Source organism: Melozone crissalis, unplaced genomic scaffold (assembly GCF_028551555.1).
Source record: "Melozone crissalis strain CALT ecotype California unplaced genomic scaffold, PUWL_Pcris_2 ptg000019l_1, whole genome shotgun sequence".
NCBI lineage: Eukaryota > Metazoa > Chordata > Aves > Passeriformes > Passerellidae > Melozone > Melozone crissalis.
The window spans coordinates 19,860,926-19,876,713 of record NW_026535797.1 but is presented as its reverse complement, the minus strand read 5'-3'; the positions used below and the strand labels follow the sequence as shown (position 1 = coordinate 19,876,713).

The window sequence follows — 15,788 nt, the reverse complement described above, 5'->3', positions numbered from 1 at the left end:
CAATTCAAACCCTACATACCTGCCACTAGTCTAGAAAAATAATTCACTGGTCTTTTGCTGAAAGGCCAAAGCCATAAAAAATATTGTAGCAACAACTGTCACTCATGCATGCTTTTAAAAAGCTTATCAGCAATTGCACAAGCAGTACAGTAAAGGTCACACAGAATAATTCAGGTCTACTCCAAGCCTGACTACAGAGCCATTACACACAATAAACCAATCAGCTGAAAAGAACAAAATCAATACTTAAGTACTTCTCTTCAGGCATTATAATGGTATGTCTTAAAAACAGACACATTAAAACAAACCCAGACCTTCCTGACAACCAGATAAATAATAAATAAATGAAGTGTTAATTTTTCTGCCATGTTCATCTAACAGATATTTTCTAAAACATATTAAAATAAGAAAGAGCTAAAAAAAAGCAGCCTTAGTCAAAATGAACTAATGATGGGTAGCCTCATTCATCAGCTATCAAAGAACTTTTCTTGCATGATTTGAACTGCGTTTCTGTAGGTGCTGGGGGGCTTGGTTTAGTTTGGGCAGGTTTACCTCCTTCATGGAACACAGGCAACAAAGAGCTTATGGCTGCTTTTCATTTCCTTCTAGTTTATATATCTACAACAGGGAGATTAGGCCTTGGAGAGTTTGGTTGATTGCTATCAGTGCAAAGTTCAATCTGCAGAGCACTCCTTACCAGGTATGTGATCACAGGTTATGAGGGAGCAACAAACCACAGAGACCTTAGGAGACAATGGCAATAAAGATACACACATTTTTATTCAAGACACAAACACTTCTAAACCCAGGTAAATAATACTCAGCAAGAGAAATTCTGAGAATTGTAAAAGAGTAAGTAAAATAAAACTCCACATAAACACAGACAACAAAGCAACACTGTTAACAGCCACTAAATTACCATAAAATTAAACCAACCAGTTTTTGCATGAGTAATAAAGAAAAGTAGCAAAATAAAGTTTCAACTCTCAAATAAGCTTGTTATTAATGATCAGAATAACATGGTCCTTACAAGTAACTTACCTAATTACCACCTACTTTAACATCTGAACAAATTTAAACCTAAGAACTTACTGTTATTAAATCAGGGCTTTAGAAACAAAACAGCTTTTCACTGTTTTTGTATTTCACTAGTACAGCCATCCTACTGTTCTTTCAATGCAATAAGCCATCAACTTACTTCACACAGAATTGATTAGGTTGGAAAAGACCACTGAGTCCAACCTATGACCCAACACCACCTTGTCAACTCCACCATGGCACCAAGTGCCACATCCAGTCTTTCCTTAGACACCTCCAGGGATGGTGACTCCAACACCTCCCTGGGCAGCCCATTCCAAAGTCTAATCACCATTTCTGTGAAGAAATGCTTCCTAATGTTCAACCTAACTCTTCCATGGTGCAGCTTAAGATTATGTCCTCTACTACTTTACTTCAAATTCTTGTGAATTAGACTTGCATTTCTTGTGAAATTGTTGTAACAAAGCTTAGTCATTATATGACTCCATGAAACCCACTAGTACAGGGCTTGAGTAGGTGTAATCCAATCATTAATGCACAATATCACTCACCCCATATTGGCAAGTCATCAATATACATCTGGTACCAATAGTGATTTTTGATAGCATACACAAATGCATCTCTTCTTCCCTTGTCCAAGTCAACTTCACAGTAAGTGGTCTGCATCACATCATCTGCAAAAAATTGAAGCACAGTTGAAGATTTATTAATGAGCTGGCTCAAAGTGAAGGCAAATCAAATGGAGGAATGGACAGAGCTGAAGTCTCCAAGCCCTCTTGGGTATCCTCAAGTAGATAACAATAAAGGACATTTTAAAAGGAACCATTAAAGCAAATGCATGATTGTGTTCAGAAATCTACACTTCTGCATGCAGAGGCTTCCCACATACTGGGCAGGGAAAGGTTTCACAGTATCCATTTGCTGCTTCAGTCACACTAGATTAAAGTAAAAAAGCTGATGACAGATTCACCTGAACAGATAATGAGATTTCTCTAACAAGAGATATGAAATTATTAAGAAGTACCTAAAACTGTTTACAACATTATCTCTGGTTTAGTATAATCAGCTTCACTGACTAGGAATAATGTTTGTAAAAAAACCTAAAACTTTTTAAAGTTCTCAGCAGTTTTGAAGAAACTACTCTAAGGAAGAAACAAAGCAATCAGAATAAAGACAGAGAAAAAAAGGAGAGAAGACAAAAATAGGAATAATGCAAAGGACACACAAGAGGCTGCATTTGGAAATAAAATAAATCCACCTCTTTCACCCAGGAAGCTATTCTTCCCCATCTACAATTCCTAAGTTATACTGTTAGCAGCCATTCTTTTACATTTCTGAAGAAGTACAAAATGCAATTTTGTTAAATCATCCTTTTCCTCTTTACATTCATCTTCTCTAACAGCACAGTATGGTAATATCAAAAATAAATTTTCAAACAGAAGTTACCCTGATACCAATGTTCAATCCATTTAAAAATTTATTAGGTCTCAGGTGTAACAGAGGATGTCACTCAAACACTTGAGTAAAGAACTTGACATACTAATTAAAAAGCATTATTATCCTAGATTTAGCTTGACAAGATAATTAAGCCAACTGAAAACTTAGAAGTTATATTACAATATGAATATTTAAGAAATATTTAATTTCTTCCTTCACACAGGTATTTATACAGATTTGAGACCTGTGATGTAAGAACATTGTTCATATTGTAACAAAAGGAAAATCCAACTATCTTGTATGATTGCATGTATCCTTTCATATGCCACACTTAATACAACAAGAAACACTACTTCATGGAGGCTTGGATACACTGTAGATTTGCCCCACCAGTCACCACCATGGGAGTGCAAGTGGAAACCTTCACTCTCAGAAGGGCACATTTCTGCAAAATCATGTTTTTATTCTAGTTCAAAAAATACAGGCAATGCCTACTGATTCAAATGCCAGTTTTACTTACACAGTTTAGTACTTCAGCTAATAACAGCTGTAGCCTAAACAATTCTTTGAATATGATGAACAACATGCAGCTTCACGCTTACCTGCTACTGCTGCCCAGTCAAACAATGTTTAGAAGGGAATTATTTTTTATTGCAGAAGCTAATTTATTAGAATCGTTTTATTTCCCTTTTACTAACTTTAGAGAATAAAAACCTAAGAGTATGAAGTTCAAATCTAATTTTGTAAACTCATGCAATACTTTAAAGAGAAAGAAATGTCTGCAACTGTTAATCTTGCCATAATGCCAAAAGTACATAAAGAAAAGCACAGATGCCTGTAAACTCAGAACTTAGATATGATTCACATATTCATGAAGAAAATCTGTGCAAGTTGATTACTTATTATCTTAATTATTTCAGCTGCAGATTTTAGATACTCAACACTCCTTCAAGCTGTATCTTTTACTTAAGAACACATGAATCTATTGGTACCAACCAAGCCTCTATCTGCTTACAAAAAGAAAGAAAAAGGAAAACAAAAACCAACCAAAAAACCAAATCACTCCAAAAACACCAACAGCCCTGTTTCAATTTAATTGCAGCAACTCCTGGAACACTGATGCAGAGCTGAAGCCGATATCAATCACACTGAAATAAAACTTATCCATTACAAAAATAATTTTTCAATTTCACTGATACAACTAAGTTACAAGGGGAAAAAATAAAAGCAAACACCCTTTCTGCACAGAGCAAGGTCTACTAGTAAAATGTCACCAAAAAACTGAGCTACCATCACAATTTAACAATCTAACTGGAAAGGAATTAATTATACAAATGCTAAACATTAGAGACTGGTCTATGAAATCCAAATTTTACAATACATAAATTGGATACAAATTGTACTGGGTTCATGAGAACTTCTAAGCCTCTAAAAAATGAATCAACTTTATTAACCTTCACCAATTGTTGAATTGCTGCCAGTTGCCTTCACTGTCCTTTCCATTTTGTGTTTCTGAAGACATTCTATGAGGTTTGACAAGAAAATTATTTCTTCCACACTGAGTAAAATTTTCACCATGCTACAAGTGTAACAGACCAGTAGTAAGACTGTTTCCCAGTGTTTGTCCAGGTACTCTTTCCTTCTTAAAAGAAAAGATTCAACTCCAAACTCCTTTCGTGTGGCAATGCTATCCTCTATGCAAATTTTAAAATTATGAAGAATTTAAGATATTAACAAACTTTGTAAAAATCTTTTATTCAACTTATACTACTGCTAGCAAAAACATCCTTAGCTCTTTTATTTTACAGATGTCCAGTTTTGGATAAAAATTTACAGCTTACAGAAACTCAATCCCATCTGACTGTAAATGCTCAGACAAGAGATACTATGCTTAATTTCTCCATCCAGTTAAGCCCTAGTGATGAAATGCAATGTTCTGGAAAAAAAGATACACAGAAACATAAATGGAATTAAATTAATAAATGTTAAAATTCAAGAGGCAAAAAGAATCTATTACTATTACTAAGTTCTGCAACTACTAGCTACAGACATCTGAAAGGACACACAGAGAGAAATTATGCAATAGAAGACTCAGGCCTTAACACCAAGAAATATATTTGCTAAAGCAGTTAAATGTCTTCTCTGGAACAGTATGGAAAGATGATGAAGACAGGGAACAACAGGAAAAAAAAAAAAAAACAAACCAGCTTCATCCTGCTCCGGCCTGACTGGCATGAGTTAGAGACAGCACTACAAAGGTATTTGTCAAAGTTATTCTAAACTAATCAGAAGGATACAATCATCAACTTTGTGTTGAGGTGGAACTCTGAGATACTGAGCCCTTGCTACTCCTTTGCAATTGCAGTAAGTCTACAAGTATTCATCATCACAGGAAAAAACTACATCTTCAGAACTGGTAATTCCAGGATATTAATTCCAGTAAATTATCAAACATTCATACGCAGAAAACTTAGTTTTACTTTGTAAAATGATATCAGTTACTTCAGAAGCAATATCTGCTGCAAGCATTTTCCTTCAAGAGCACATAGATGGAAGTGTAAACTCAAAAGCCAGTGGTAGTACCAATCAACCATACAAAATACACTCAGTTGCTAGCAGCAAGAAAATTTCAGTTCTTCTCATTAAAAGATCAAGTTTGAAGAGTTTGTGTATTTTTTTAAGTGACTAAATGCACTTTGAATTACTTACCTTTAAATTTGATGTCAAGCCCACTAAATTCCAGCTCAACTCCTTGAAGTGCTTCCCCTAGGGTTTCATGGTAATGGCCAATGCTTTTTTTTGATCCCACACAGAAAGGGAGAGAGAAGTATTTGTACGTTTCTTGGCGATTGTGGTAGGGTCCTACAGTATTCATCCATAGAACAACTTCCTCTTTATCTTGGTACTGAAAAACAAAGTTATTGAGTTAGATGAGAAGCTCAGCAGAATAAAAATGTTCAAGAAGCTCTTATTCATATCAACTAGCAGGGCAGGATTGCTCAATCACAGGCAACAGCCACATTTAAAGACTGCTGAGCATTTTTGTCTTTTGCACGACAGGGACTCCAGGATAAAATTTCAGCCTGCTTTCATAGGGGAAAAAAAAGCCAAGTTGATCATACAGTTTCTTACGGCCTATCAGTGAAGTATCAGATGAGGGGGATATAAGAAAGATGTAGAAGATGCAGCAAGCAGAAGTTTTGAAAATAAATAAGCTTTGACTAATTTTGTAAAAACACAGATCAGTTAAAAGCAAAACTCTGCTTATCTCAACTGAAATAAAGGAAACACCAAATTAATGTCTTGTTAAACAAGACTTTAGCAAAGTAGTCAGGCAATCTACCCACACTGCCAGGTATTTTGTATTTTCCTAAAATGCAGCTCCTTTTCTTTTTAGAAAGGGTATAAACTGCATTCAAAATTCACAGAAGAGCACAATGCCTCACAGGAAGCACCAAAATTAAACTGTTGTGTACCTATAGCAGCCAAGAGCCAAAGTCAGACAGAAGAAGTGTATTTTGATGCATTTCCAACATTCCCACAGTGAAAAAACAGAACAGCAAGAAGTCTGGTGGCTGCCATGAAATTCTCTCTGGGAACATTTACTCTTCACTTTCCACAGCTACTGTTAGCCAGAAACAGATATTCCTTGTCTAGGAGCCAATATTTTTTTCCAAGCCCTTATTACTTCTGAACAACAAAAAAAGGTACTTAGAAGTCATTAATCTATCAATATTCAAATACTGGACAAATCCAGGAAAATTAAATTATCTGAAATAGTAAATTGCATTATATCTGTATGCATCTAGATGAGGTATCAGATTTGCTGATTACTACACAAAGTCCCTCACACAACACTACTTCACCTATAATTTCAACAGAATCAGAGGGACAGGGACAGTAATGTAACTTCTAAGGCAGGAAAAAACCCTATTTATAATTATATACACATAAAAGCAAATTGCTATACAGGTCTTGAATTTTTTTTAGGTACATAAGTATAAAGTACTGTTATAAGACCAAAACACAGACACAGAATACCTTGGAGAAGAAAAGAAAGCAAAATGTTAATTAGACGTAACTATTATATAGTGCACAGCTGAAATACTGAACACAGTTTTGTATCTCCCTTTTTAACAAATGAACAAAGGTTGTTCAACTCCATTTATTCTGAACAACCACAGCCATACCAACAGGTCAGTGCAGAAATTTAAAAAAAAATTCCAGATGAAGTGTTTAAAAGTTAAACTCAAGGACTTAAATAAACTTGCTTCAGAAAATAATTTCATCCCTTTAAACTAACACACCATCTCAATTAAAGGCTCATCTTTTTTTGTTTACAAAGATGTACAAAGGTCATTCCAGTCTCCTGTGTGAGTGATTTCCAACAAGAAACTTAAAATATCTTAATAATTTCATTCTGAGCTGCAGCAGAGACCAAACACTTAGTGGTTTCACAAAGTTGTCCCTTTGCAGAGCACACACTTCAGAGCAGTTCTGACAGCTAAAGAATGTCAAAGAAGCATCAAATAAAAAGTAAACAAGAGAAAGCATGAGAAAGTAGACATTCCTCTTCTCTGTCAGCAATCAGAAAGGTCATACCAGTGCAGCATAGTTGTCCAAAGTTGGGAAAGATAAGAGAAAGAAAGTAAAATCCCAGTTCCAATCCCCTCAGCTGCAGAAACAGACATTGGAGTCTGTACTTGGAATCCGCCTCTAGCTCCTGCCAAGAGAGCACAGCACAAGCTGGTCCATCTCTCTTCCTAGCCTGTTATTTCTATCATGTCTTCTGTTTCTTCCTCTAACAGCTGCAGAACATATTTCCAGCCCTTTCTCAAAATGGTCTTTACTTGTCAAGAGCCCACTTTAGCACTGCTTACACCAACGGCTTACACGTGAGCTGACCTATGTCTCTGCTTAACCTTCAGTAATAGAATATGACAACATCCTTGGGTCTGTCAGTTCATCACTGACAGCCTGAATAAAGAAAGCACTGACCACTGCTTCCCTCAGCTGTTCCTTTCTGACATGCTTCATACTGAGCTGGCACCTCCACATTTTTGAAACTCATGACAGATGAGGCAGAAACCAACAGATTTAGAACATAATATGCAAAATCTTGCTATGTTTTCTGATCTACCAATGTAACTAAATAGTAATTACAACATCTGCAATAACAGATCTGGTTTTTGCTTGTCTCTTATCTGCATGCGGCTTAGCCCCTCTTCAGGGCCTACATGTTTTTCCCACAATGACTCCAAGATGCCATCAACCTACTCTAGAGAGAAAAGGGGCCACAACTAACAGATGCAAAGAACTCAGTCTGCATTTATTACTTCCTCCTTTCTCACAACCACCCCAGAACAGCACCAGATAAATCTTTTCAGGATTGCTACATAAAAAAACACAACAGCTCAGCCAGCCCAGGGTAGCCTCACTCACACAGTCCTTAGGCACAGCCATCTGCCATCCATCAGGTGCTTCCAGTGACTTCCTCAAATTAAGGGCATTGTAGTAAGTAAAACAACTTAAGCACCTTCAGCTTAAATGTGGGGGTGGTGCCTAGCAGAAACGGAAGGACATTTTCTTCTCTCTCCATTTGTTGGGTTTTGCTCATTGTCAATTATAAGGATGAGCTTTCACATTTAAATACATTTCTCTGACATATCTTATCCTTGCATTCTTAGCCTAGTGCTAGGGTAAGATGTTGGCAAGAACACAGTGCTATTAAAGAGTTCAAGCGTGGCAGTTTGATGGTGGGCTTTCTCTCTGGTTTCTTTTCTGTTCTGTTTCATTAGGGCCTTCATCATATCAAAAAGTCCACAATAAATAACAATGCCAACACAAAGGAAAACTTATTTAGGCAAGACAAAGCACTAGAGTATTTTGTAGGATACTGTCCTGTCACCTCTTTAGGAGGGCTGCTAAGTTGTGAGAAGGCTTACATATAACACACCTTTCAGCAAAAAGGTCCCACTATGAGAGAGAGAACATAAAGTAAGCCAAGATGAACATAGTAAATGACAAGGCAAAGAAGGTCAACAAATAAGATGCAATCTGTACTCTGATATATCTCAGCAATCTCTTCTGGTTTTGGTTCATATGAAGGGATAATACACTGCACATAGCTCAGAGATCCCAATTATATTCACAGACACAAACATTTAACAACTTGGTCACAGTGCCACAACTCACACAGTTCAGCACTTCCACACGTGAGAGAAGGCTACAGAACACAATTTTATTTATGTTTCACTTACTGTAATTTATGAAAAAAATGTCTGTAAGCTTCACATATTTTTCTGCACTATGCTTAATATCAGCTCGGTAATTTCTGTAGCTATCTGGAATATATAATAATGATATATTTATAGATGCAGCCTGAAAAGTCTCAGAATAGACACAAGTTACCTACCATATAGCTGTTAAGGTAAGGGAGACAAACCTTCAGAAACTTCTTTCTGTAATTGCCAACCAGGTGGTGGAGAACCAATCTGCACCTCAAATGCAACTGCATATCAACTACAACCCTCACCACAGCTGAGAACATCTGCTCCAAAGCAGCACAATATGGTCACAGTGCCTGTTCAGAGCACTGGGCTGCAGGGATGTGCCTGTGCAAGCTAAAATCACATCCAACCCATCCACAGTTCTTCCTCATTGCCTGTATTGATGGGTCCACTCTAGCTCCCTGCAGAGTACTAAAGTGGCAGGAACCCTGTGTAGTCTGACATGGCCAGGAGTGCACATCTTCTGTGTAATACAACTAGTGAAAAACTGGGGGTGTGCACCACTTTGAGGCTTAATATAGACAATTTCCATAGATCTATACAATTTAGAAACTATTCAAGTATAGCAATACTGCCTTCAGTACATGCATCTTTCTTTCCTGTTACCCAACAGGGCACTCGTGGTATGGAAAGCAACTTTATGTTCTCTTTGCTCAACTGTAGAAATTAGCATGCTAACCCTAAAAAGAGACTATTTATTCTAAAAAACAATTAAGGCTAGATGAAGTCAGTTACAAAAGGTTGCAGAAATAGATATGAGACTGTTGCTGATATTCTTCTTTAAACCAGGAAAACATTTTGCAAAAAAGTTTGGGAGACAAAAAAGAGCTTTACATCTGCCAAACCTCATGTGATGATTCAGCATAATAAATTCAAATCAAGACAGTTTCTTTCAGAAAATATGTGATTTTACTCCTTTCCTCAAATAGAAGTCTGGAATGAGGTGCCCCACAATGCACATCTTGCAGGGGGAAAAAAAGAACCAACATTATTTGTTACTGGCAAAGCAAAGATGTAGAAGCAAGATAAGAAATACAGGAGGCAGCAAGCAAGACTCACCTGGCAAGTAATATCCCAGGCTTGCAGTCCCCAGTATCTTAGAGATATCCCATCTATTGAGCACTGTGATAATTCTCAATGTTTGCAGCTCACATCCACACCCTATTAAACTGTGGGTTTCAGCCTCATGCTCGCCTTTGGACAAAGGCTATTTCAAGTAACACTTCTTTATTTCTCTCTGAATTTTAGGCCTCATCAAGATGTGTCTAGAACTGTACCAGTGGCACAGGCTGAACTTCTGTACATGCAGTACTTTTACTGTTACACTTCCTCGATGCACAAGATTGCTCAGGCACACCACGTCCTGCTTCCATGACATTTATTTCACCTCTTCAAAATGGAAACACAACTTCAAAGAGGAATCGGGCCGCTCATCTGCACTCAACTTCACATGCAAATAAGTATTTTACGTGAACTGAAATGTTTTCCACAGTGTTTCTCTAACAGACAATTTTCAGACACGATACAAAGTTGCTAATTTTACATACTAATTTTAAATAAGCCTTGCATTCTCAGGGTTTTAACGTATTTGATCAGGGTATAGATCAAGCAAAAACGCTTTTCTCAGCCAAATTAGGAATTTTGCTATGTAATATAGGCTGGGTTTTGTTTATTTTCAATGTTTTTAATGTATTTCCATTCTTACAGAGCACAGATAATTAAACTGAAGCAACATTAAAATTAAAATGCTACCTACTCTCTAGACCATTCTCCTGCAACAAAAACCACAGGATATTTCAGAATGTTTTATGGTTCGTCTATTACATCATCAATTTCAACAAGTCTAGCAACAGAAGATGTGAAAGCAAAGGGCAGGCAGGAGCCCCCAGCCCTGTTTCTGCAGGATCAGTGTACATTGTGATAAGGCCACCAGCACCCCATTGATACTATCGCTTCCACAAAGAAAAGGACAATTGTCAAAAAATGTTGCAATTGTTATAACACAGGCAGTGAGCAAGTACATTACATGCTCTGAAGCATGAAAATAAGTTAAAGAATCACCAGACAAGTTTTCAGTTAGTTCCTGATAAACTGTTCTGTCATGGTTTGAAGTTATGCTGCTGTACTGTCTTTAGACAATGGAGATTTTAAATACTGTGGCAAAAATTTCTCTTCACTTACTACTCATTTTAAATAACCATGTCTTTATCTTATAGTTGTATCTAAACTATTCTTCTTCCAAAGAAAAGCAGATGTGATTTCTAAAGACTAACTGAAATTTAAGATAAAGGATATAAGCTGTTGATTCAATGACACTATCCATACCTAACATCTCCAGAAACAATAGCACAGACCTAGAGTTTCATGCAGAGTCCTCTCACAATTACCTTTTATAGTACTTGCTTAGAAGTCCACAACCTTAAAATAAAGGACGTGTGTAATACATATTACAGCACACAGTGCATACAATTCCATGTTACAGCAGCTTTAAAAGTTTAAGACAGCACTTCTGTATGTCCAACATGCTGAGCCCTGACAACACCCTGCTCAGCTGTGTCAGGGTGCACCAGCACACCTTCCCCCAGGGAGCTGCACACCGAGGAAATGGAAGGACAAGGATATGTATTCCTACCAACAGGTCTCAAGTCTTAAAGTCAGTGAAAATTTAGTTTGAGATTATCAAATCCCGAATTTCCCTTCCACTTCTCCAAAAGTGAGCAGAGCCTTCAAAATGTAGTAAAGCACTTTGATTATAAGAAAATTAATCTCCCAGCTGCAATCATATTTAAAAGTGAAATTTATTAAAATGCAGTATTTAAGGAATATTTCCTTTCAGGTTCTTTATCTTAACATCAGTACACTACTACAAAACCCTGGCCATGCTTCATTCATGCTATTAATGCTTCCACTCCAATCTCCCACACACAAGATTAAAATATCAAAATACCCAAGTAAGGAGATAGCCTTCCAAAAAAAGGTACCTGTCTTTCTACACCAACTATTCCTAACCTATCACATAACTTACCCAGTTAATAAACTGGACACTTTGTGAACAAGAATACTGAACCAAAACAGACTTACAATCCCTCAGAGTTGAGTAGTTTAAATGAAAAAAATGACAAGCCTTCAAAAGGAATTTGTGATCTCCATGAGTAATTGTTTAGGTAATCATTCAGAAGATCTAAAACCATCACAGAAGATCTAAAACAATCACTTCTGAAGGGAGAGCTCAAACCCAAATAAATTCAGTGACAGCTTTATTTTTTTCCCCTGGAAGACTACCAATATTAATTTAATAATGAATAAATCCTCAAGTCAACCAGCCCTTAAAATAAACACAGTGCAATGCTGAAAACCATCTCACCTCAGCAGAAGCCTCACTGTAAAGCATATGTTCAGCAAGAAAACTGGCACCTAAACTAGTTCAAAGAATATCTGTTTCTTGAAAGTCCTGAATATTAGATTAACTTTTCTGTCATCAACTGAAGAACCAATGAAGTCCTTTCCCTTTCAAAAAACAAACACAAACCTAATCAGTTTTAAAGTCCTCAAAAATAAATTGAATGAGGCAACCAATTACATATCCCTTATACAAAAGCTATCAACACTATTTATCTGTTTCATTAAGAACACTTGGTAAGATTTACCACACCTCACCTTGAAAAAACTACATTAAGAAACTCAGCAAGCGTTTACCAGCCAGGCTGCTCAAGAGCAAAAAAAGTCCTGACAGTCAGAGAGAGCCAGTGTTTAATGACAGCCACGTTCTAATACACTCCACTTGCAGAAGAGATGATTTCTAGAAAAGTCTCGTTCCAAAATCATATCTCAACTCATCACACAAACTTCCACTCTCTCACACCGAAAGCCACGGGAAACAACACTCTGATGTAAAATTAGAAACTGACGAAGCACTAGTATTTTTTTCCTAGAGATTCTTTTTGGATAATATTGCAAGCACTTGAGAAAAACTATCCTCATGCCAATGCGTGAGCTCTCAGAGCAGTAGTATTTTCTGCACCCATTTTCCTTGCGGGTCCGTGGCAGTGTCCCCGTCCTGCGTTTACTCCCCAGCCCATTCCCACGCTATCCTGCCTTTTCTCGAGGGGAGCTGTCAGCCCCTGTCCCGCAGGGCTGTCAGAACCGCTCCGGCTCGGACTGAGCTCTGAAGCCAGAGCAAACATCCTCCCGGGAGGAGGGCAGAGCAAACAGCGCTCTCCAAACAAAGCACGGTACCTGCCGGGCCGTTTATCTGCTCCAGGAAAAGGTGGGACACCCCGCCCGGCCGCACAAGGATGTGCAAACCGGATCAGAGAACCCGCCGGCCCTGCCCCGAGCGCCCCGGCGTTCCCCGAGCGCCGAACCGGATCGCGGGGCCCGGCTCCGCCCGGCGCGGCCGAACAGCCCGAGCAGCGCAGCGGGCGCGGCGGGAGCCCCGCGGGGCGGCGGCCGCCCGCTCCCCCCGAGGCCGCGGCCCGCGGCTCCCCGTCCCTCCCGCCCACCGAGCCGCGCTCCCCGCGCCGCCGCGCCACGGGGGCCCGGCCCGAGCGCCGCTCCCGGGAAGCCGGCGGCGCCTCACCGTGTGCTCGTGCTCGTCGGCGCGGGCGCGCAGCGGCAGGAGCGGCAGGAGCAGCAGGAGCAGCCCGGGCGCCGCCATCTCGGGCCTCGGCGTCCCCAGCAGGCCCCGCCGCGGCACCGGCCCGCGCCCGCCGCCGACGCCACTTCCGCCCCGCCCGCCACGTCACCCGCCCGGCCGCCGGAACCGCGGGGGCGCTACGGGAGCGCTACGGGAGCCCCGCGGGGCGGGCGGGTCCGGCAGGGAGCGCGGGCAGGCACACCGCGGGCGCGCCGTTCTTGCGGGATGGAATTGTAATTGATCCTTCGTTTTGATCGATAAAGTAATGGAAAGGTCGCAGGGCAGTGTACAAGAACCCTCTGGAGCGCAAGTGTTGGGAGCAGCGGTTTTTTGAGCCTGGAGGAGGCTTAGGGGAGACCCTTATCACTCTCTGCGAGTGCCTGAAAGCCGGCTCCAGCGAGGCGGGGCCCGTCTCTTCTCCCGGGGAGCCGGTGACAGGACAAGGGAAAGGGCCCGAAGCTCAGACACCAGGCGCAATTGCTGCACGGAATGCCTGCGCAGATATTGGAGGGGGCTGCCGAGGGAGGTGGTGGAGTCACCTGGCCTAGGGGTGTTGGGTGTTTAAGGAAGGACCGGACATGGTCAGGTCGATACGGTGATGTTCAGGCCGAGGTTGGACTCGCGCTCTCAGAGGTCTTCTCGAAGCTCAGCAGTGAAATGCACAGGCCCGTTCTCTACAGCCCTCGCACCAGCAGCACACGGAGCCGCAGGGCCCAGGGCAGGTGCTGAGGCAGCACAGCCACACCTGGATCTTGTTCAGGGTAAGGTTTCTGTCAGTGCAAGATGAAACCCTCAAACCTACCTCAAACTACAAGTCCACAGTAAGACAAACCAAGCCAAACCAAGCCCTCAATGCAAAAAGCTCATGTCATTGAACACTGATTCATCAGACAACTTTAAAATTAATTACAGTAAAAAATTTCAAAAGTTATCTTACATATTCTCTCAAAAAAAGGGGGGGGGGCTATGCCATCTTCTCAAATAAAGAGAGCCAACAAATAAGCAGACAGACAATAAATGATACGAGCAGAAGGCAGGAACTCTGTGCTGTTATATGTCATCCTTGCTTTGTAGAAATGATGCAGAAAGCAGATTTCCCTGTTACCATCATACCTATGCTAAAAGCTTTTCCTCTTGTGGTTTCACACATTCAGTCTACCTTCCCTGCACATATTTCAAAGGTGTATTTATCTGAAGCCTTTTCCAGAGATGCAGGAGATAGTGCATGCACTGTTTCAGTAGAAGTAAGGTCTCTGTAGAGACACTTGCCAAAACCCATGCAAAAGCCATGCTTGTATTACACACACACATAGAGACAAAAAAAAAAAACCTAGACAGTTTTGATAACACCATATGTTTCTTTCTAGTCATTGCATCTCAGTCCAAAATAGAGTAGCTTACCCTTGGGAGACAGAGAGAGGAGGCTTCAGCATCTTCAGTTTATTCAGTACTTAAGTCTCTCAGTCAGCACCATGGCCAACCAGAGCCATCTGCTGCAGCAGGGTTTGCAAGGCATGCTGTACAAAGAACAAACACTGTCCCCAGGCCTGCCAGCTGGCACCTGACTTTGGTGGATTGGTTGATGCCCCTACAATTGGCCAGGCCACTTAAGTTTTTACAAGCAATTTTATTATCTCTTCAGTCCTTGAACTCTAATATGCATCAGAAACACTTCATATTTCCCTTTCCACTTTCCCTCCCAAGCATATTCTTAAATAACCAGCAATCTGCATGCACACTGTTTCTTCTCTGGTCTCTTCTGAACTTCAGTTTCCGTGCATTTCTCATCCTGTGTGGAATTAACACACACCACATGCTCATCAGCACAAAAGACAGATACAGGGACTGCATACAGTGAAATGTAAGAGGCTGAAAGCAACTAGATGAATCCAACCTGTGTGGAACACACACTTTGGTGGCTAAGCAGGTGCATTGCTGTTGGCCTGTAAGAGGCTTGAAAGACATGACTGCATCCAATTGTTTACCTGCATCCAACAGTAAAGCCATCTTAGTGCTGCTCCTTTTTTCCTCAATAGGGTGAGAGTCTTGCAGTGATTGTTGGTTACTGAGATCCCTCACTAACCCAGCAGCAGTGAGAGAGGAATGCCTGAAACCACAGCTGCATCTTCAGTTTCCCTCCCCTGAGGAGTGCAGAAGGGGCCTGAACAGAATGCACTCATAGCATGGCTCAGCTCTCCTTTTCCCAGCTCACCTCTCCCAGAGCCCCACCAAGACTTGGCTTTAGGTGATGGGTCAGGCCAGAGTAATGAAATATCTCAGCTTCAAATGGGAGAGGGACTGAAAGGTTACTTATGAGCTACTTTCAGTAATTCAGATATAACCATGTCTGCACAGCACAAGCAAGAAATATCCAGTTCACAGCCATG

The 15,788-nt window shown here is 40.4% G+C and overlaps 1 protein-coding gene across 1 annotated transcript in view; it reads right to left on the bottom strand.

Annotated features, from left to right (window-relative positions):
• Window positions 1-14,834, bottom strand: part of TM9SF3 (transmembrane 9 superfamily member 3) — a 42,688-nt gene extending 27,854 nt beyond the window's left edge. The window contains exons 1-5 of the mRNA XM_054276560.1: window positions 14,803-14,834; window positions 13,554-13,700; window positions 13,345-13,486; window positions 5,185-5,380; window positions 1,590-1,712 (exon numbers count right to left, since the gene is read on the bottom strand). Coding sequence (XP_054132535.1) covers window positions 1,590-1,712; window positions 5,185-5,380; window positions 13,345-13,486; window positions 13,554-13,700; window positions 14,803-14,834 — 640 coding nt within the window. The remainder of the gene's footprint in view (window positions 1-1,589; window positions 1,713-5,184; window positions 5,381-13,344; window positions 13,487-13,553; window positions 13,701-14,802) is intronic.
• Window positions 14,835-15,788: the final 954 nt, after the last annotated feature.